This window comes from Larus michahellis, chromosome 13 (assembly GCF_964199755.1).
Source record: "Larus michahellis chromosome 13, bLarMic1.1, whole genome shotgun sequence".
In the NCBI taxonomy this organism is placed as follows: domain Eukaryota; kingdom Metazoa; phylum Chordata; class Aves; order Charadriiformes; family Laridae; genus Larus; species Larus michahellis.
The window spans coordinates 14,512,454-14,533,999 of record NC_133908.1 but is presented as its reverse complement, the minus strand read 5'-3'; the positions used below and the strand labels follow the sequence as shown (position 1 = coordinate 14,533,999).

General features: G+C 61.0%; 1 protein-coding gene and 1 long non-coding RNA gene across 2 annotated transcripts; one reads left to right on the top strand and one right to left on the bottom strand.

The window, feature by feature from the left end:
- Positions 1-1,993: 1,993 nt before the first annotated feature.
- On the top strand, positions 1,994-5,577 carry LOC141750871 (uncharacterized). The gene is made up of 3 exons (XR_012589809.1): positions 1,994-2,114; positions 2,334-2,489; positions 3,107-5,577. It is a non-coding gene; the product is annotated as an uncharacterized LOC141750871 (long non-coding RNA).
- Positions 5,578-11,110: 5,533 nt separating this feature from the next.
- On the bottom strand, positions 11,111-21,260 carry LOC141750576 (uncharacterized). The gene is made up of 5 exons (XM_074605930.1): positions 21,114-21,260; positions 19,296-19,456; positions 18,666-18,695; positions 16,186-16,266; positions 11,111-15,913 (listed from the first exon to the last, which is right to left on the bottom strand). Exons 1-5 carry the CDS (start codon positions 21,258-21,260, stop codon positions 15,442-15,444), a joined length of 891 nt encoding a protein of 296 aa, XP_074462031.1. The 3' UTR covers positions 11,111-15,441.
- Between the last annotated feature and the right edge of the window lie 286 nt (positions 21,261-21,546).

Genomic DNA, 21,546 nt, shown 5'->3' with positions numbered 1-21,546 from the left:
GTCTTCCGCTGGGAAGAGGCTGGCGAGGCGGCTTATTTGTTCAAACCATCATTTGAGGTGAGTTTTGTTTCTAAATGAGCAGGGGACGGCGCCCGGCGCTCGTCTCATTGACAAACAGCGTGTCCATCGCTTTTAAGGAGACAAGCTGCCATTTGGCTCCCCTGAAAAGCACATAATATGACAGGTGAAATGTCAGAAATGAGACTAAAGGCTCAGGGAAAACATTCTTCAGCTGGGAAGTATTCCCGCTAGGAATGTTAAACCGTAGATTAAACGTAAATGTCTCTAAAAGCCGGGAACGCGGCGCACTTCGTCAGCCGCGTGTACACACACCCGTCGCCACGTGTCTACACGGGAGGCTCTTTGCAGTTGGGCTCAGCGCCCGCTTCCAGCGGCTCCGGAGATGCTGAAGTGGGCACGGCAAGGGATGGGGAAGCAGCCTTGGATTCTACCTCCAGGCAGGGCAGGGTCAGGTTTTGGGCAGGACACGCGGGGTCTGCTCCGCAGGGTTTCCCAAACCCTCCCCTCTGAAGATGCTGCCGAACACAGCGCGTGGAGCGGAGAGGGGCCGGGCTGCTCACGCTGCTGCGGGAGGGATGTCGGGGGGATGCTCCAGCCACGGCAAGGGCCCCCCCCTGCCCCGCGTTCCCGTCCCCACGCAGGAGCTCTGGGGGCTGGCAGGTCTGTGGGGATCACCCTGCGTGACAGGGCTGTATCCATCAGCCAATAAACAGTTCATTGCGCTGAAAGAATTATCTTTGCTGGCATTAAGGTCGGCTGTAACACAGACATTATTACTAGCGGGAGGCATATAAGTAGAGCCTGTGGCAGAGAGCAGCCTGTAACTCTTTATTATTTATACCAAAGCTCCCGGGAGGCGGAGGCGCGGGTCCCCGGAGCCCGCAGGGACGGCTCATTCCCCCCCGTGCTTCGTGGGGACACCCTGGGATGGGGCACGGGGAGCGGAGAGCTGCGATGCCAGGTCCGGCTGTGGCTCCTCCCGTGTGCTCCTGCCAACAGGGTCCTGCCCCGGCCGGTTCTGTGCACCGCCGGGAGTACTGCATCAGCCGGGAATAACACGGGAGCAAATAAAACCTGGAAGACATTTAAGGACACGGCGGGGTTTCGGCTGCGTGCTCGGCTGCTCCAGCCACGTGTCGGTTCTGCCGCTCGCGGTGCTGCCGCGCGGCGAAGAGCATCCCGGTGGCAAAGCATCCCGCTGGCAGCTCGGGTGGGGAGGCGTGGGCAGCTCGGCTGGTGCTCAGCGAGCCGAGAGCCCTTCAGGAATTCACCATCCGCATCCTTCATGGCATTAAGCTCAATTTTTCTCTAAATAAAACTTACCTGCAGCACGCTGCCCAGGCTCCGGCAGCTCCCGTCGAGCCCCAGGGCAATGTTCAATGCTTGCACAGGTCAGAAAGCCACTGCTGTCCCAGCCACCTGACATTGTCATGGAAATCCTGACACCCTTCCGCACTTCCTGAAGTTGAAATGTGCCTCGTCTATCAGTTGTTATCAAAAATAGAAGCATTTTATCTATCTTTAGTACAGAACACAGATTGCATGGAGACATTCAATTTGGAGTCAATTTAAATTTCAATTGTCTGTGAAATCTAAATCAATAGGCTATAGTTCAATGGCGCTTTAATAAAACAGGACATAACAGAGAAATCATTAGGGATTACATATGATAAGAGATTGAAAACAGTGTCTGTGTAATGGTGGAGGAGCCATTAGAGAATTACCTCAAGCATTTGCAAGTAAACCAACAACCTCCTTCTCCTCCTGAGACTAACAAGAAGACTTAATTGTGCTGCAGCAGCTAAAAATACATCTCTGTCAGCCCTTGGATTGGTAGACGATTTACAGGGACATAAAACCATCCGGGTGCTCTGCGGCTCCTCCTCAGCGTGGGTCGGCCGGTTCCGCTCCCCAGCCACCCTCTGGTCCCCCGCTGCCATCCCTCATCCCTCTGCCCGGCCGCGCGCCGGGAGCTGCTCTGCACGGGCTACGGCAGAGCCGCAGCTCCCCTTCACGTCCCCAGCCGTGTAATCACCGTCCCCAGTTAACGGGAAGCTAATTGAGGGTCTGGGCAGCTCTGGACACACAGCCAGGTATTTAGAGGTGATAACTACCTGCGGTGATATATTACCCCAGGTTAAACCTTCCCCTGATTTATGCAGATGGTGCAACATAGAGCAGCTCCCAAACAGCATTATTTAACTTTTATTTGCATTTAATAATAATTCACTTTTCCTTAGCTCATTGCAAATTATCACAATCAGACTGAAGATGAGATTGGATTTCATCAGCCTTGGTTTTCCACTCTGCAGCGAGAGAATCATCTGCATAGAAATGGCGTTCTCGGGGTGAGAGGAGAGGACGGCGATCACTCATCTGCCATGCGAGCAGCACTGGCCCTGACCCGCCTGTGCCCAGGTCTCCTGGCGAGGCGCAGGAGCAGGAGCAGCCGTCCTGGCACTGCTTGGGTGAGTGACCCTTGGGGACATCGGCCAAGGGGCTGGTTGGGGGGAAAAAAGAGCTATTGCTGAGTGTGGAGAAGCGTTGTGCCACAGCCGTGATGGTCCCAACTGCTCTAAGAGAGGAGGAGGCAGTGAGGAGGGGAGGAAGAGAGGAGATTGGGTTGGGTTGGGTTGGGTTGGATTGGATTGAGTTGGATTGGATTGGGTTGGGTTGGAATGGATTGCGTTGGGTTGGGTTGGATTGGGTTGGATTGGGTTGGGTTGGATTGGGTTGGGTTGGGTTGGATTGGGTTGGGTTGGGTTGGATTGGGTTGGGTTGGATTGGGTTGGGTTGGGTTGGATTGGGTTGGATTGGGTTGGGTTGAGTTGGATTGGGTTGAGTTAGATTGGGTTGGATTTGGTTGGGTTGAGTTGGATTGGGTTGGGTTGGGTTGGATTGGGTTAGGTTGGATTGGGTTGAGTTGGGTTGGGTTAGGTTGGATTGGATTGCATGGCAGAGGGATGTTCCAGTGCCAGTCCCCAGCCTCCTGCCCTGCCCTCTCACTGGGGCTGGCCTTATGTGTGATTTGCCAGGCAATGCCCCTCATGGGCAATTAAACTAAGAGTAGTTTTAATTGCTGCAGATCCCATTTGCACCGGTTTAGGGGGGGATCAAGGCAACAGAAGACACTGACCTAACCACGAGAGTTTTGCGAGCTTGTCAGAAAAGTCTCAACAGCCAAACCCAAGGTGTCCTCGGCCACTGCAGGGCCCGACCCAGCCAGGGCAGAAGGTACGCGTGTGCCTGTGTGGATGCACGAAGGAGTTTGCCAGGCAGAAATTTAACACAAAAAGTGTGAGGACTGAACTGACACGGAAATCTCGGGGTTGTTAGCCACAACACCCCTCCGGGGTGGTGCAGAGCAGTTGTGCGGCCCCGGCGCTGCGCGGGGAGACACCAAGAGGATGCTCGAGCCGCTGCCGGGGGAGCAGAAAGCTCAGCTCAGCCAGATAAGAGCTGGTTTTGCCTATTTTATACCAGTGTGATAGGGAAAAATATCTAAACGCAAGATTAACAATTTCAATAACAAACCAAGCGAAGTTAAGGGCATTTGAAAAATGTTTTTACAACCTTTGGTTAACCTGCAGTAACAGCTGTTTGAGTGTGTATAAATAAGACTATTCTGTGGAGGAGGCAGGAAAAATTGGTTTTATTTTAAAGGACACTGTTTGGCTCCCGCGGTGCAGTGGCATCTGAGGAAATATTGTGTAGCGGCGACTGCGCGTCATGTTTAATACTCAGAAATGCAGCCATGGAGAGCAATACATTTGCTGGCTCCTGACAGCTGGAAAGCTGGGGTGTATTTTAAAAGCAGCTTCTCTCTCAGAAGGAAAATTTCGAGAGGGATGCGGATGAAAAAAACACCTTCCAAAGAGCCGGGATGCTTTCCGGGTGTGAGCTGCCTGGCCGAGGGTGCAAGGGTGACGGTTCAGGGGTGCTCGGGGTGCACGGAGGAGGCTCGGCGGGGGCTGCCCGGCTCTGCCGTGCCCGCAGGGCTGCAGTCGTGTCCCCAGCACAGCACCAAGGTGTCCCAGCTCTGCGTGGTGTCACCCACCTTCCCAGCACTGCAGGGACAGGGGCTGCCACCCGCCACAGCCCCGGGAAATCCATCCCCTGGAGTAACGGCCGTAAAATACAAATAATCCCCCATGCCCCTTTTGTTAGAAAAAATCATGGCCTGGCTTGGAACCAGAGACATTCTTTTCTCCACCTGAAAATAAAAGCGTCACGCTGCTCGCCACTTCAAACCCTGCCAGAAAGGACTCGGGAGTCCACTAAAGAGTGAGACTTTAAGCCCCGCCGTTAAGAATTACAAGAGATCCGCTGGGCAGCGTGGAAATACAAGAAATACTACAATGCCAGTGCTAAAACCTAATGAGAAATGGAACAAGCTGAGACAGAAGCTTAACAAGAAATACTGGACAAGTCCCCCAAGAAAAACTACAGGCAGCAGCGGAGAGGAGCTGCCAGCCGGCTCTGCAGCTGTATTGATCAGGGCCGGAGAAATAAGAGGAGGCCTTTGGAAAGTAGATAAACAGGGAGATATACAGCGGCAGAGGTCCAGAACTGATGAAAACAGGAGAAAATGCAGCTTAAATCAAAGGGCAAATACACAGAAAGGGAAAAGGTAATAGGATTTGTGTTTATGGCTAAAGAGGAGAGTTGTGGGGAGGTGATGAGACACGGCGGTAATTGAAAAGAAATGGAAAATGGAGCTCAGTATAAATATTTTCTTGGGAGAAAGTGGGCTGAAAACTTGAAATAAGCCGTTATTAATATCAGTTCTAGCCTGAGTCTGGGAAGAATATGCAGGGAGGTGTGTGGGAGGGGGGTGTGGGCAAGGGATGGGGAGCGAAAGTAGGGGGTTAAGATGTAGAATGGCTTCTACTTGCCCCGGGGTGGCCCATCCTGAGCTGTGCCGTGGGTCAGGCGAGGGAGGTCTCCTCTGGCTGAGCAGGAGGATGAGGATCCCCCTTCCTCGCCTGTTCAAAAGCCGGTGGCAATGTCCCCCTGCCCCAGCCTGCAGCTTGCCTGTCCCCTCCTGCCTGCCCTGCGATGCTGCTGCCGTGTGGGGGGTTCTCCGCAGGGAGAGGGGCTGCGATGAGCTCCTGGGGCAGAGAGGGTGTAGGGCTGGATGGTGTGGGGCAAGGATGGCGTGGGGCCGGGCTGCGGGGTCCTCTGCCCTCCTTGGGGCAGGAGATGGGCATGCAGCGTGGTCCATGAACCCTCTGCCCGGGCAGGAGGACCATGCTGGCTCCGGGGACAGCACGGCGTTAATCCCAAGGTCGTAAGGGTCCAGGGCTTGGGATCAAGCGAAGGGTCCCTGTCCCTCCAAGCGAGGGGTCCGGGACCCACGGCATGGCTGTGTGGGGCTGAGGGACCGTGTGCTGCTGGCTGCTGCCTGCCTCCACCTCCCAGACTCCGGCGCCATAAAGCAGGGAGCCCATACACAAATTCTCCGCCTCCTGCCTACTAAATCTCGCCTGTCTCTGACTTGCTGCAAGACGCACTCACCAGCATGCAGAAAATATGTGCCGGGTGCGGGAATTTGCAGCCGCCTCACTCCCTCCGTCAGTGCCGGGCAGGGGTGGGAGGGTCCCACACTGGGAGGGACTGGGGGGCACTGGGCAGGGGGCTCAGCATCCTCATCCACCTTGCACACTGGGGTCTTTCCCAGGAGCTGCCTGCTGTCCCGGGGGGGTTGAGCCCCACTGGATGGGGGGGATCTGGGGCCAGATCTCCGCATCCCACCCTGCTGCAGCGGGTCTGGGTGCCTGCACAGAGCCCCGAGCCCCAGGCGGGGGGCTGGGGGGGCTCTGGGTGATGGAGGACCCCATGGCATCCCACCAGGTGCAGCCCATCTATCCCTCTCCCAGAGGGGGATTTTGGGGGAGGCTTCGCAGCCAACCCAGCCGGGGGGGGGGGCTGTTGACAGGGAGGGATGCATCTCCCCCCATGCGCCCCTCGCAGCTCTCCAGCCGCTCCTCCGCGGTTGCCATGGCAATGAGGGAGGAAGGCTCCCCTTCGCCTCCCGTGATGCTCGGCGCCAGCATTCCTCCGCATGGCCATGGCCGCGCTGCCGGGCCACCGCTGAAATATTAATCAGAGCTAATTGCCAGGAAGCCACCCCCATCCTCCTTGCCGAGTGTGACAGCTGCCGGCACAGGGTTGTCCCCAGCCCACGGCTTGCCCTCGATGGCACTGCGTCGTCCCCGGCAGCGTGAGGAGTCCTGGTGTCCCCAAACCTGGCCCGGAGCGGGGCCCTGCAGTGGCAGAGCATCATTTGGCAGGTCCCCTGCTCCTTCTAAATGCCGCCAAACCTCTTCACACGGCGCTGGGGGAAAGCTGATATATTCCCCACATCTAAAAAAAAAAGTAATTAAATGGAAAGGTCGTTCTTATTTATTCTTTTGTTACGCAAGCCCCGAGCTATCAAATAGTCAAATTAAGTCTTGGAAGCATTTAATGAAGGATTGGGACTGGAGGCAGGGGCTGGGGCTGCTCCGGGGCTGGGCAGATGCTGCAGAGACGGGCCCCGGGGCTGCCGGGCAGGGACGGGGCGGCAGCAGCACCGCAGCCCGACGCGTTACCCCGAGCAAGAGCGCAATATTCGCAGGGGAAGAATTTTTTTTAATAGGGCCCCATGGAGACATCAGAGCAATTTTCAAGGAGGCTTGAAGCCACCGGGAAGCTTATTAGATCCGTTCTGCAGAGTTAATTTGATGTTGGTAATCAGTGAGCAAGTTAAGCAGTTAAGGAGATAGTGGCTGCTGAATGGTTTGGCTGTTTAGCCTGCTTGTAAGCAGTGGTTACTAATGAGCGGTTCATGAATATGAATGAGAGATGATTACAGTGTGGAAAGGGCAGTCAGCAAACCATAAACTTAATTTTAATCTTTTTATTATCAAAGTCACGTTATTAATAATAGACTTTACATTAAGACCAAGCTTCATCAGCCAATTACTGCGCTCCCCTGCATCCTCCAGCAGCACTCAGCACCAGGCTCCGCGGGGTGGGGGGCGGGGGGCGAGGACGGGAACTGCCACACTCTGACATGCCCATCACCGGGGCATCTGGTCTCCTCCACCAGTGTGGGCTGGACCACCGGTGACCCTCCCCCACCCCCCTGCCCAGGGCTGATGCTCGTAGGGTGAGACCACCCTGTCCCCCCCGACATGGTGGCCCTGTCCCACCAGCCACCAGCATCCCGGTCACCGCCGCCACCACGGGGGTGCCACATCGCAACTGAACACTGTCCCTCGCTCCCTGTAAAAGGACGGTCCTATTGTCTCTGTGTCTAATTAATTATAATTATTTTCTCATGGCACTATCAATACAGGCTGCTCGTGTAATGAGGCGGCAGTTCCTGTGTGAAATGCTGAAGCAAGGAATGTAGAACATGTTAAAAAATATTAATCTACAAATGAAAATGATTTTAATTGGATTCTGCCTTTGGGGTCGGGTCACTGTTACATTTTCAATCAGAGTTGTCCAGTCAGCAAAGCGGCTGCACAGCCCTTTCAAATGGAAACGGCGAGTGGCTCGCAGAGGTTAATAGGAATGTTGGAAAATAAATAGGTTATTGATTGATAATAACAATAAGCTGACTCCAGTCCTACCTTGGTGACCTTCCCTCACCCAACTTAGAGAAAACTCAGTTAGCATCTAATTATGGATCGCCTTACGGTCCCGCGTATTAATGAGCAGGCCGGGAGCCTGCTCTCGGCGGAGGGGAGATCCCGGAGCGTGGCCGGACGGAGCAGCCACAGCCACTCTGAAGGCGCCGTGTCCCTTGGAGATGACACAGGGGACCCCACGGCATGGACCCAGCCTGTTCACCAGAAATCACCCGGATCCCTTCCCCTCCCTGCTGCACCCCTGCTGCCGGGGCCACCAGCATCCGCTGGGCTGGTGGGCACTGGGGGTTTGTGTAGTGAGCTTCTCCCTCGGGAACATCCGAGCTGATCTTTTACCAGCACTGATCACCGGGATGGCTCCATCGAGAGGCTTTTCCTTTATAAAGCATCCCTGCCTGCCGGGAAGGGGTGATCCTTGCCCGGCCACGGCTGCCATCGGCTCAGCCACGGGGACACTTTGCTCCATGGGGGCGTTAAATATTTATCGTGGTACCCAACCAAGTGGCAGCCGCTGCCGTGTTCTGCAAAGGTGGCAGAAGAAAGGATGGCGGCTTTGCACGCGCGGAAGTTGGTAACTGATATTTTAATTGCTTCAAGACGTGCCAGGATCTCCTCGCCTTAAGCTTCAGCTTTACTCATTATTCCACATATGGCTTTCGGCTCTGTTTGCTGCAAGATATGAAATAGTCATAACCATCTGGGAAACAAGTGGATTCCAACTGGTTGGCACGGCTCTCGTGGAAGGAGGTTCTTCCTTGCCCGGATGCGAGCAGCCGCGCCAACAGCCCGGGGCAACAAGGCGCCCGCTTAAACCCTCCCCACCGGGAGATGCCATCGCTGCCCGTACAGCAGGGCACGGCAACGGGGTGATGCCTGTGGCTAACAACAGTTTTCCCATTTAAGGTGCATTCACCATACCTGTTTCCCTGCTTTCCAAGGGTATTTCCATGCAGACCCTCCCAGGACGGTGGCAGGGTGACCCGATGGTCCCAGGCACGGATCCCGGGGGTGCGGGAGCTCCCGGCAGTGCGCGGCTCGTGCAGTGTTTGCTCAGAAATGAGGTTTGGCCACGCAGGAGCCAGAGGATTAGCAGAAATGAATGTGCTTCCCCAGCTGGCACCACTGCAGCCCTGGGTGTAAACGCCATGAAAAGGCCCAGACACCCAAAATGGCCCTGAAACGGGTTTCATTTTGCACTGCCCACCTTTTTATCACTTTCCGAATATTAACCCGATGGAGTTGTGGGAATGAGAAGTGGCAAGAAATAAATTAAACCAGGAGATTCGCACAGTTTGGGACTTCACGCTTTTAATTAGTCTTACTTCCACCTTCCTAATGAGGTTAGGTTAAGAGGCCGCGTGTGCAGCCGCATTTCAATCCACACCGCGACAGGCCAAACACAGTCCCCCCGTGGTGGCCCTGCAAGCTGCTGGGGACAGCAAACACACGACGCTTCCCAGGATTGAGCTCCAGCACCTGCAGAAAACCTCACCAAGGGCCCGTGTGACGGGTGCGTGGCACGGTGACAGCGCTGCCATGGCCAGCCACCTCCAGCACCCACATGGCTCCGTTTGTCTCCCGGAGTGAAAGCAGGGAGGGGAAAATGGAAAATTTAGTTTTTTAATGTCGTTTTTGCAGATCTGGGAGCAGAGATACTAAAACTTCGTCACAACCACCTCCCCGGGGTCCCTCGGCAGCTCTACAGCTGGCACCGGGACCTTTGGGAAAGCCGGCGGTGCTCGGGGCTTTCACAATCCCGCTGGCAAAGCCCTTCCCTTGGGGACCCTTCGTGGCTCCCTGCCTGCGGTGGCAGAGGCGCCCGCACCGCTCGCAGCCGCTCGCAGAAATGCCACCTATCAATTTCACAGAATCGCTTCGCAATTTGATGCAAATGAACAACATTTCTCTTGCTTGTACACATTTTCTGTCAACATGTGTTTGAGAGACTTGCTGTGACATGTCAAAATGCTGCTGCTTACTGGGGGGAAAATAAACACGGCGGTTTGGCTGGTTTGGCTGCTGCCTTCCCGCACCACTGGGAACGCCCGGGGCAGGAGCCATGGCAGCGGGGGCTCTCCAGCCTCCCTCCTAGGTGGGGGGCAGGCGAGCGCTGTGTCCCCATGCTCCGTGACAGTTTTGCCCCCGGTTGGAGCTGCCACCCTGTCCAAAACGCCTCCTCCGCAGCTGCGGGGGCTCTGGGCTTTGCGGGATGCCGAGTGACACTGTCAGCTCCTGCGGGTCCCTCCTGTGCTCCCCTGCCCTGGGGAGGGTCCGGGCTGAGCCTGACCCCGCTGGGAGCAAGGCAGGGACACGCCAGGCCCGCTCACGCAGCCATTGCTGCACACACGGGTTCGGGCTCACCCCGCTCCCTTGCCCCGCGTCTCCCTGTGCAGGGCAGGAGCTGCCGGTGGCTGCGGGGCAGCCGGGGTGGTTGCCCTCAGCCCCTTCTCCGGGGGGATTCGGGGTGCTCTGCAGCACCCAGGCATCGCTGGCACAGCCCTGCCCGGGGCTGCCCTGCGGGATGGGGGCCTGGGTCAGACCCTCTGCCCTCGCTTCTGCTGCTGGCTCCGGCGCAGGGCTGCGGGTAGGATGCGGGAGGAGTGCAGCTGGAGTGTGGGCAGGGTGCAGGCAGGGTGCGGGCAGGGTGCGGGCAGGGTGTGGGAGGAGTGTGGAGGGGGTGCGGGCAGGGTGCGGGCAGGGTGCGGGCAGGGCTTTCCTGGAGCACGAGCTCCACCTGCCGCCGCCCTCCCGGTCCGGGCCGGTACCGGCGGGTGTCCGGCGCCCCGCGGCCAGGGCCGGCAGCACCCTGCACTCCGGGCCGGTCCCCCGCATTCCCCGTACCCCGGAGAGGTGACCCCGCACGGGGGAGGCGTCCCCTCAGCCCCCGAGCGCTGCCCACCCCGGCGCCGCGCTGCCTGCGGCTCCCCTCCGCCCCCCCCCGCCACGGGACCCCGGGGACGTCCCCGCCCCGCGGTGTGTCCCGGAGCGAGCGGGGACCCCGGGCTGTCCCCTCCGCCGGCGCCGGCACCGCACCCTGCGCTGCCCGGGAGTGCTGCCTGCGCTGCCTGCGCTGCCTGCGCTGCATGATGTCACTTCTCCGCTCCAGAGCCATCCTCCGGCAGTGCCTGGGGAGGTGACACCCGCCCTTGCGCCCTCCCGCAGTGCCCTCCCCCGCCTGCCATGGGAGGGAGCCCCTTCCTCCCGCCGGGCACCCAGGGACCGTGGCATTTTTGTCCCCTCCCGCCCTGACGCCCCGTCGAGTGGCCCTGGCTGCTCAGCGGGGTGCCGAGATGGCCGTGGTGAGAACAGCCTGTCCTGCCCCCCCCCCCCCCCCCCCCCCCGCTGTGCCCCATGGCATGGTGCGCACGGGAGCTGGGGCACCCCCAGACCATCCTCCCCGTCTCCCCCTGCCTCCCTCGCCCCACAAAGACACCAGACTGCAGGCCGTTTGCACACTTGCCATTGTTCACAGCAGAGATTACAGGCAGTAGGGACATCCTGGGGGCTGTGGGGACGCGCAGGGCTCCGGCTCGCGCCACAGAGGCAGCCCCAGGAGCCCCTTCCCCAGGGCATCGTCACCCCGCGCCAGCGCTCAGCCCCGCTCCTGCACCCAGCCCCACCACGGCCGTTCCCGCTCCCACCACACTGGGCGAGGGGCGGCAGCGGGGTCCCAGCAGAGCAGGAGCAGCCCTGGCCAGCTTGGGCTGGCATGCCCTGGGCAGGACGGTGCCCCCCAGGGCCGGGCACCATCCCTGGAGCTCTGCTCACGTCGCTGCTGGGGTGACATGGCCCCACGCCTGCTGTCACTGCAGCTGGTAAAGGGGGATCTGCACATCCCGCTTGCGTTGCTGCCTTCCCTCTTCAGACAGCTCTGGGGACACCAGCAAAGGGGGGTGGACAGACAGACAGACCGACTCCTCTCCCAGCTGAGGGAAGTGGGGAGCAGGGGCAGGGAGCCCTGAGGTGCTGGGGCAGAGCAAAGGAGCAACCTGGCTCTTTCGTGAAGCCTCTCTTGCCCCCCAGTCCCGCTCTGTTCAGAAGGGGTGGCCCTGCAGGGGGGAGCAGCCATCTGGTGGGTGCTGGTGTCCTGTCCCCACCAAGGGGTCCGTAGGCAGCACTTGCTGCCTGTGCGGGGTTGCACTTGCCCGGTGCATCCTCTGGGCCACCTGCGTGACTCGTGGTCCCATTGGTGTCTCGTTGACCGGCCTGGGGAGGTCCCCCTGGGTGCGAGGCTGGCTGGAAGGCTGCTCTGGAGCTGAAAAGGGGGTCCGTGGGGGCAGCGAGGGCAGCCCCTCATGACTGGCAGGCTCCGACAACCCCTGCCCGGTGCTCATGGTGCTCCTGACCCGTGCAGGAGCCCTGACCCCGCCTGCCCCGATGGGCACCCACCTGCTCTGTGCCCAACCCGTCTTGTCCCCCTGACCCTTTCCCATCCCCATGCCTCTGCTTGACCCTCTGCCCCGAGCCTGCGGCAGGGCCCTGCCTCCCCCTTCAGTCAAAATCAGGAGCATCAGCCCAAAAATCCCCCCTGGTCCCAGCCGTGCAGAGGAAAGGGAGGTGCGTGGTTAGTGGGTTAAGGTGGGGGTCGAGCAGCCACAGAGCTGGGTGGGGAGGGCAGCCCCGTCAGTGAGAGAGCCCAGCGAGACCCCCCTGTCCTGGCTGAAGGGCCAGGCTGTGGTCGGTGCGGACCAGGGGTGCCATGGGGAGGCGGGCAGCGGTGCTGCATGAACCCGGCCACCCGGGGCACCCGGCTCCATCTCTGCCTTCCAGAGCAGGAGAGCTGCTGTCAGGTGAGACTGAAACCAGACAGCGACACTGGGTTATTGGGGAAGTCCTCATCACCGGGTTAGCGAGCACAAGCCAAAGCCACCAAGGACAAGAGGAAGAGAGAGCAGCTGGAGCTGGATGCTGGCTGGATCCATTCACCCCCCGGACAGAGCTGCCCCGACCCTTGAGCGAGGCAATCCCCCCAGGTCGCCCCAGGGCTGCATCCCCCCAGCAGCCACGGTCCGGGATGTCCTCAGGAGCCAGCACCCGTCCCGGCCAGCAGCATGGGGCCACCCTCCTCTCCTGGCACGGGGCTTGGGTTCTGCCCCGCGGGTCACCGCAGCACTGCTGCCAGTACAGCCAGCACTTAATGCTGACGGTGTCTTCACCCCGGATCACTACCCTGCGTGCCAAACCCACACAGATGGGCCAGATCCTGGAGCCTTAACCCCGTCAGAATCCCTGTAGAGGCATGGGATGTTTATCTGCCTGACAGACGGACAGAAAGCAAAGCACAGGCTGCACCCCCCTGGCTCTGCCGGGCAGCAGGGCCACCATCCACCGCTCGCTGCCCACTCCTGCCCTTCCAGCTCATGGCCGGGGGCGGGGGGGACCCTGCAAGTACCAACCCCGTGGTTAGATGCAGCCCTCGGCACCGTGCGGTTAGTCAGGACCACGCTGCCGGCAACGGCTTCCACATGCACCAGAGTCACAAGATAAACTGTGGAGAGACAAAAGGAGTGAAGAGAGGAGCCCGGGAGCGCCCTGCAGCTGCCCCGGCTCCCGCGTGCCGATGCGGGGAGCAGCACGAGACCATTCCCCATGACGGGTGAACTGCGGCCCCGGGAGAGCCCCGAGCTCGGGCTCTGGTGGGGCTCATCGCAATAACATCGCTTTTTGGCTCAAACTCTGCAAACCGGGTTTGCTGGACTTTTGTGGCCGCTACCGATTGTTATTAGCGGTTTCCACATTGTCCTGTTTCCACTCAGCCTCTTCTCTTCGTTTAGCCCCATGAAATTTCTTGGAAAACAGAAGGCCAATAGGGAAATTTTCAAAGCCCCCCCAGCCTGAGCGTCTTCCTTCCCATCGCACCGAATGGGAGACAAAGATGCTCAGCAGCGTTGAAAACTGGGCTGCTGCAAGTGAATAAGCAAGAGTCCAGGAGGCGGCCACTGTTCATTTGTCATGGCGAATGGCGTCCGAGAGTTAAAAGTGCAAAGAGTATTGGTTAGTAGCAATAGAGAAACAGGTCAGGAACGATTAGTACAGGCGGTTAGTGAGAGAAGCATGGCACAATCAGTCTGACTTAGAGGACATACATACTGGAAGAGAAATGAAGAGAAAAGCAGCAACGGTTAGTTTGTTTAATTCAGTTCAGGAATGTGTTAGTAACAGAGATCTACTGGCTTAAAAAGGAACTGAAAAGCTTCTGCTGATAAAACCGTTTTAGGCTCCTAGTCAGCAACAGACTCCACAGGCAGAGCCGGGGATGGCGAGGTGGGGAGAAACCCTCTCCTCGTGCGGGTTGTGGGGCAGGGGCTGCCCCACTGCCCCTCCTGCCCGCTGCGGGGGCTCAGACCGCCCGGCGCTGCCTGCGCAGCCCGTCACCGACGCAGCATCACCCGGCACTTACAAACCTACTTACCCAGCTTTTCCGTTCCCCTTTAAAGACTGTCCGCGGTTAGTGGGGGGGCGAGACAAGGCCGGTTAGTAGGGCATGCGCTGGAGCCGGTTAGTGGGTTAGTCCGTTCGCCAGGGGCTTCGGCAGCCCCTGGGCACCCCGTGCAGACGGGGGTCCCAGCGGGTTAGTAGGTTAATATGGGAGCGCAGCGGCAGCATGCAGAGCCGGTCCCGGTTAGCCCCCCCGCCGCCGGTGGAGGAGCACCCTCCCGGGGGTGGGTCTGCTCGGCTCCTGCGGAAGCAGCGGGGCTCCGGCTGGCCAGAGCAGGAGGCATTTTTGGGCTTTGCTACTGGGTCGAATTTGGGAAGGTGTTAGCGGAGGGCTTAGCCTGCGTAATGTAACCTGCTTTCCAAGTTAAATGCTTTGCGGGGGATCTGCCCTGTTGTCCGTGGGGGTGAGGTACCCACCCCCAGCAGCGTGTGCTCCCACTCAATACACGTTTCCCACCCCCGGTACTGGTGAAGAGGAGAGATGGGCTGCACAGAGGAGACAATCCCGGCAGTGCCGGACTGACTCGGCATTGCAAGGCTCCGGGGTAAGGGTGCGAAAGGAGCTGGAAGAAGCAGAGAGAGGGAAGGGGTGACGGCATCGCTGGCAGTGCCTGGAGCAAGGCTACGGGCAGCTCTGCAAGAGCAGGGCTTCTGCCGAGACAGTGACGGCGCCTCTGGGTTTCCACCGAGCTCCCACTGCCCATGGAGGGAGGAGGGGGTCCAGCAGGGAAAACCTAGGTATGGAACAGAGGAAAGGTGCCTGACAGCTTATCCCCTCCCCGTCAGAAGCTGCCTCTCCCCAAGGCTGCCCGCAGGAGCGGGTGGCTGAGCGGTGCCGGTTGCCCAGGGGCGGCAGGAGCAGCAGCTCTGCACCGTGCCCAAGAGATAAGGCTGGGAAGGGGCACCCAGGGCACCCTCTGCCCCGTGTTACCCTGGGTCACCTCCTCCTGCAGCGCTAGCTGCCTCTGGTCCCCAAGAGGATGCTCTTCCATTTTGGACTTCAAGCCTGCTGCAAGCCTGCCATGAGCTGTGTCTGTCCTCAGCCCCCAGCCCACCATACGCCCAGCCCTCCTGCCTGCTCGGAGAGGGCTGCTCAGCGAGGCAATGGTCACACACGCCTATGGGGCCACTGTCGGCCCCACATGGCCCCACAGAGGCCATGCCACAGGCTTCTCGGGAGGAGGATGCACTGCCCATGTCCCTCCCTGTGCTCCAGGCTGCTCCACGAACCAGGTGTTTTCTCAAAGCAGAGTAGGGGCAGGGTCCTGCCGGGACGTGGCACCAGCAGTGCAGGGCACTTCCAGAGCAGAAAGTACTGGGACAGAGGGACAGACGGGCAGGATCAGTGGGACAACCAGGGTCCCTTTGGGCTCTGGGCCCCGTGTCTCCTTGAGGAGGTGGCACAGCTCCGCTCCCATCCCCTTCTCCCTCCTCCTACACTGCATTCAGTGAAGGGGACGGGTCTCATCCTGCCCGTTGCTGGGGAGGGCACATGGGGAGACCCATGCACTGGTTCTGGCTGGGATGGAGCAGCAGGAGGGAAGGGGACCCCAGCACCTCGTTGTAAAGCCGCGCGCACACGCAGACCCATGTCCTCAGGTGTCACCACCGCCGTCTCTTCGGCCGCGTCCCCTGCAGTGGCCGGGCTCATGGCTCTGGCCCATGGCAGCCGACACCAGGTTGCTCTGCTGTGGCTGGCCCGTCTCTGGCATCCGTGCGCGGGTGGCGATGGTGGCTCCTGAGCCCCGGCTCCCCTCCGGGCACAGCTGGTCTGGCCGGGCAGGAGCTGGGGCTGTGCCCTGGGGCTGGTGGCACTGGGGAGCAGAGATGCTGTGAGACCCTGGGCAGCGCAGAGGCTGCTCCCTCCCCACCACTGGGCATGAGTGGGGGACGCATCCTCTCATGGAAGTGACCCTGGGGACAGTGTGACACCACGGATCCAGCCAGAGCCCAAGGAGAGCCCGTGAGGGGATGGGACCCCTGGGAGGAAGGCTGGCTCCCTGCTGCCCAGAGCCCTCCTGGGTCGCGAGGGGTGGGGGGAGCACGGGGCTGTCACTGTCCACGTCCACCACCCCAGGGGTCCTACCTGTGGTCACCGGCTACGCGAGTGCCATGCAATGTCCCCCCGTCCTGTCTGGCTGCTCCGCTGCAGAGGCCGCGCAGGGGACTGTGTGTGAACAGACCTCAGGTCAGTCATTAGCAGCTGCAAAAGAAAGCAACCAACGCAGCAAGGGAGAGCAATGCGGTGCCGCCGTCCCCGGCAGAGCCGAGCCGAGCCGGTGGGGGACGCGTGGTGCTGCTGGGAGCCTGGCAGGAGGCACAGGCAGGGCAGGGCAGGCAGGAACGCAGGCAGAGCCTCCCTCCGCTCCCCTACCACCCCTGCGGCTCCCCATCCCTGCAGGATTAAAGCCCCCAGGTGCCATCCTCTGCTCCGAACCCCACTGCTGCTGGCACTGCTCCTGGTCCCTGCAAGGTGGCTGGGCGCTGCCCAAAGCCGGGGGCAAAGGAAGGGGCCGGATCCCGTGGGATGGGGATGTAAGACCTCTGCAGGGGGAGATGCCTTGCCAGCGGCTGAGCCTGCCCCGTGCAACTTCTCCGTCCCACGCACTGGGCTGCCCGGGGGAGCAGGGACCAGCCCAGGCATCTTGGCAGCTCCAGCAAAGTGACACCCCTGTCCTGGCGCTGCCTTGGGACAGCATGGCAATGACCAGCTGCCTCCTGCAGCGGGTGAGCCCCCTGCCCCACGGGTGCTCCCCCAAACCAGCGCTGCCCCTTGGCGCCTGGGTGCTCGCAGCAGCTTGTGTGGCTGCAGGCCGCTGGTGCTGGGCTCTGCCGTGGGGCAGAGGCAGGCAGGGGGCAGCTGGGGGAGCAGGAGCCTTGGGGGAGCTCCAGCCCGCACTCCCCGTGGGGACCCCTCGCCCCCTGTGTGGGTCTGCTCGGCTGCCCACCTCTTGCTGTGGGGCACCCAGTGACCGAGGAAATGGCCCCTCTCCCTCCTGTGCCTGTCCCTTGGCGGGGGCCGTGAGGGAAAGCCGGAGCTGCCACCAGGGATGGGACACTGGGAAGGACCACACCAGAAGTGGCGGCAATGCCCCAAACTGTCCCTGTCTGCTGCTGGAAATCCCTGCACAGGGGCAGGGACTGTCTGCCTGTGCTGCCTCTGCCACTGCTGTCTCTGCCACCGCTGTCTCTGCCACTACCACTGTCACTGTCACTGTCACTGCCACTGTCACTACCTCTGCCACTACCACTGCCACTGTCACTGTTACTGCCTCTGCCACTGCCTCTGCCGTCTCTGCCACTGCTACTGTCACTGCCTCTGCCACTGCCATCTCTGCCACTGCCTCTGCCACTGCCTCTCCTGTCACTGCCTGTGCCACTGCCACTGTCACTGCCTCTGCTGTTTCTGCCCCTGCCTCTGCCACTGCCACTGCTACCGCCACTGCTACTGTCACTGCCTCCGCCATCTCTGCCATTGCCCCTGCCAGTGCCTCTGACACTGCTTCCACTGCCACTGCCGCCCCTGCCCCGTGGTTACACTGGGTCACTTGGATCCTGCGTGTGCCGCAGGCGCTGGCCGTAGGGAGCGGCCGTCGGTCCCCGCCATGCTGCGGTGGGTGCCGCTCCACCTCCGTGGGGCTGTGGGCACATGTGGCCGGCGCCAGCCTGCGCTGCCCACCCTCCTCCTGCCCTGCCTGCCTGGAAAAGCCACAATGGCAGCTGGTCCCGGGGGAGCCGGGCCGTGATGACTCTGCAGTTCAGCTGCGGAGCCGCTGTTGCTCCCCGCGGCTCATTGTCTCCGCACTTGCCGGCAGTTCTCCCGTGGGGACAGCATGTCCGGGCAGCATTTGCAAACCAGCTGCCGTGGGGCCGGGCTGTGGGAGCCGGGCTCGGGCTCGGCGGGGGGGATTGGGCAGAGGAGATGCCGTCGAGCATCTGGCAAATGGATTCCCTGCCTGGATCCGAGCAGGAGGTGCCTATGGTGGGGCAGGCGGGATGTGTTTGCGCGGGATGACCGCAGCAGGATGGCCTCTCTCTTGCTCAGCAATGAAGACAGGGGGGAGAAAACCCTCTCATCCCTGCCAGCACTGCCCATCCCTCGCTGCCACCCGGCAAAGCCCAGGCTCTGGTGCTGCCGCAGCGGTGCCGGCGCTGCCTCCCTTTGTCTGCAGCTCTCGGGGGCTGGGCAGCCCTGGGAGAAGGCGGGGGGGACACAAAGGCTCCCTCGAAAAGCCAGAAGCGACTGAAAATCTGATTATTTCTGGGCTCCTCCTGGCTCCCCAGGGTAGGATATACTCGCAACACACAAAAGGCGGTGAGACAATGAGGGAGAGAAAATGGCTCCCCAAAAGGAGCCCAGGGAGCATCTGTCAGGTTAACTCTTTGCAGGGGGGAGGGCTGTGCTGAAGCGCCCTGGGGGGGTGCTGGCCCCAGCCTCTTCTCTAACCCCCTACCTAAGATCACCAGGTTTAGGAGAAAATGGTGGTTTCAAGACAAAGAAGTAACCCAGCATTTTGGCTACATTTCCTTCCAGGAGCATTGAAAATCAGGCAAGAATCCATTTACCTGTCTCGAGCCCTATTCTTGATGAGGTTTCTGAAAAAAAGATACAAACAAGTGGTGCATCAGTTAATCTTAATTTTGGTACGGGGGCTGCAGACGGTGCCCAGCTGCCCGGGTGCCACCATCCGGACCGGGCATCGCCCCGTTGGGCCGGGTCTGCGGCCGGGAACGCGCTGTGGATGCGGCTGCTGCTCCTGCTCCTAACAAAGGGAGCGGGGCCCAGGCTGCCCCCAGCCTGGTGCCCCTTGGGAGAAGTTGGCGGCTCTGCCATAGCGTGTGGGTTCGTGTGAGAATTACTTATAACCAGGGAATAAGAATATATGGGGGAGGGGGGGGGCGCAGCTTTTTTTTTTTTTTTTTTTTTGGAGACCGAGCGGATGGAGCAGCAGCGCCCGGAGGCCCCCGCAGCCTCCCGGGAGCGATGCCCGCGGGACAAGCCGTGTCCCGGGGGCAGCATCTCTCCCTGCTCCTGTCCCTGCATCACTCCCCGAGGTGGAGGGCAGCCCCCGGCGCTCCGCCTTGACGCCCCTGCGCCCCAAGACAAACCCCCCCCCTCCCCACCTTCCCAGCGCCTGGAGAGGAGCCACATTCCCGTCCGGAAAATAGGAGAGAGAAACGTAAGGGCGGTTTTACCTGATTTCCAAGGGAGGGCTGGGCTCGGGGGTCGCCGGGCTCCGCACGCTCCTGGCCGCGGTGCAGCTTCTTTGTGCTGGAGCTTTCCAGAGAGCATCCCTGAGGAAGAGATTGCCATGCAAACTCCTCCTCCCCGCAGCCCCCGCCGGGCCCGCCCGGCCCTACCTACGGCGCAGGAGGATGCTGCAACTCCCATTAAATTTTAATGCTGGAAATGCGGCCGAATCACCTTCCCCCCCCCCCCCGCCCCCGCCCGCGGCCCCGCACGGCTCCCTGCTGCGGCAGACCCCCCGGGGGACACCCACCCATCTGCAGCCGGGCCACGGCCCCCACCGCAAAGGCCACCGTCACCCCCTCTGCCCAGGACACTGGCCCACCGCGGTGGCATGGGCTCTCCACGGCCATTTGGGATGGCGCGGGCACTCCATACCCATGGGGGTGGCACAAGGGGACGTGGGGTGGGGGACACAAACCACTTGGGGACATGGCGCGCAGGATCCGGCCACGCTCAGTGGGATGGCAGGGAGACCAGCCCAGCCTGGGGACACATCCGTGGCCGCGGTGCCAGGACACGCAGGGGTCCGGGAGTGCTGCAGCCCTGCCCGGCTGGGCACAGCCAGGCACACCCCCATCACGGGGGCCACAGGGCTGTGACGGCCCCTCCGCAGTGCTTTGCAGCTGCTGGGCTCTTGCATTGTTCTCCAGGTCCCCGCCAGGTCCCCGGGGACCCACCAGTCCCGCTGCCAGCTGCCCGCCGTGCCTGGCTGTGTGCTGGCCCCGCTCCCAGTCGCCCACGTCACCCCGGGGCTCTGGGACTGGGCAGGGGCAGGGTGGGCTGGCCAGGATGGGGCTTCCCACCAGATGTGGCCATGGAGGGGCCAGGAAGCTCCGCTCCTCCACGGCTCACTGACTGGCAGCCCCAGACGGGTTTGCCCTGGGGCGGCAGGAGGGTTTCACTCAGCCCATCCCCAAACCTTTTGTTTCTTCTTCTATTCTGAATTTTTAATTATGATTTCCTGCGGAGAGAATCCCTTCCTGGGCAGCATTGTCTCCAATGGTGGTCCTTCTGCTGCAAATGTCAGGAGTGGGGTATTTTCATCACGTCAAACCTTTTCTCCAGAGCCCTTCTGAAATGAGAAATTTTTCCAAACCAGCCTTTCCCTGCCACATTTTCAACTTCAGTTAAAGGCTGCTCTCTCATGAGCTGAAGAAGGTGGTTTATCAGCAGCATCCGATGGCTTCTCGCTTCCCCAGGTATCCTGCAGCAGCAGCCCAGGGCCATGCGGGGAGGAGCAGGCGCTGCCTGTGCCCACTGCGCTGCCGGGGCAAAGACGGAGCCACCAGCCTATGGTGTCACCTCGCTGTCCCAGGGCCAGCACACGGTGTGGCCTGGTCCTCCGCACCGCTGCGGGCAGAGGGGCTCACCCGCCTCTGCCCTGGGTTGCCCGCTCCACGCCGGGCACGAGGGGTGCTGCAAGCTGGGGTGGGTGCTGGGGTGCGTGCGTGGGTACAGGGGGGTGCGTGGGCGCAGGGATGGCTGCAGGGGTGCGCAGGGGTGCGGGGATGGGTGCAGAGTGCACAGCTGCAGCTTGCTGGATCCTGCAGCTCCTTCCAGCTCCCGAGCAAGGCTGAGGCTCAGCAGTGGCCGCACGGTGTCCTCCTCAGCCTTGCTGGAGATGCAGCGCAGCCGCCAGCAGGTACCGGCAGAGCGGATGGGGTCTGCAGGGATGTGTGGGTCCTGCGGGGATGTGTGGGTCCTGCAGAGCCCCGGAGCCGGCAGCCGGGCTGGTGCAGGGACAGGACAGACACGGTCCTCGCCGGTGGGATGTGCAGCACTGTGCAAGGGCTGCACTGCTGCTCCCGCTGGCTCAGCGCCCGGCTCCTCACCCCTGCACTGGGCCTGACCACTGTGCCCTGGCCCCGCAGCTCCTCAGGGGGCTGGCAATGGGACCGAGGGCAGGCCATTGCACAGCATTGCATCTCCGTATATGAGCCAAGCAGGGGCTTCGCCTGCCTGTGACAGGGACATGTGGATGCCTGTGCTGGCTGCAGGGGCAGAAAAGGGTGGTTGTTCCCCCTCACCCCATCCCTGCCCCTGCAGAGCCCCCATTCTGCATTCAGGCATGGCGTCACTCCCAGCCACGCACCCCCATGGCGTCCCCTCCCCAACTGCCAGCGTGCCGCCTTGGACAACTGAGCCTTTATTGAGCTTTGCCCCCGCCGCCTGCAGGAGAGACGGTGCCCAGGGCAC

What these genes read in the sequence shown, in the direction of transcription:
- LOC141750576 (XM_074605930.1), bottom strand. Translation starts at nt 21,260, where the DNA reads ATGGCCTGCCCTCGGTCCCATTGCCAGCCCCCTGAGGAGCTGCGGGGC. An exon ending in AAGAATAGGGCTCGAGACAG is followed by an intron (nt 16,267 to 18,665) that starts GTAAATGGATTC and finishes GTTCACACACAG; the next exon opens with TCCCCTGCGCGGCCTCTGCA. An exon ending in CGCGTAGCCGGTGACCACAG is followed by an intron (nt 15,914 to 16,185) that starts GTAGGACCCCTG and finishes TCTGCTCCCCAG; the next exon opens with TGCCACCAGCCCCAGGGCAC.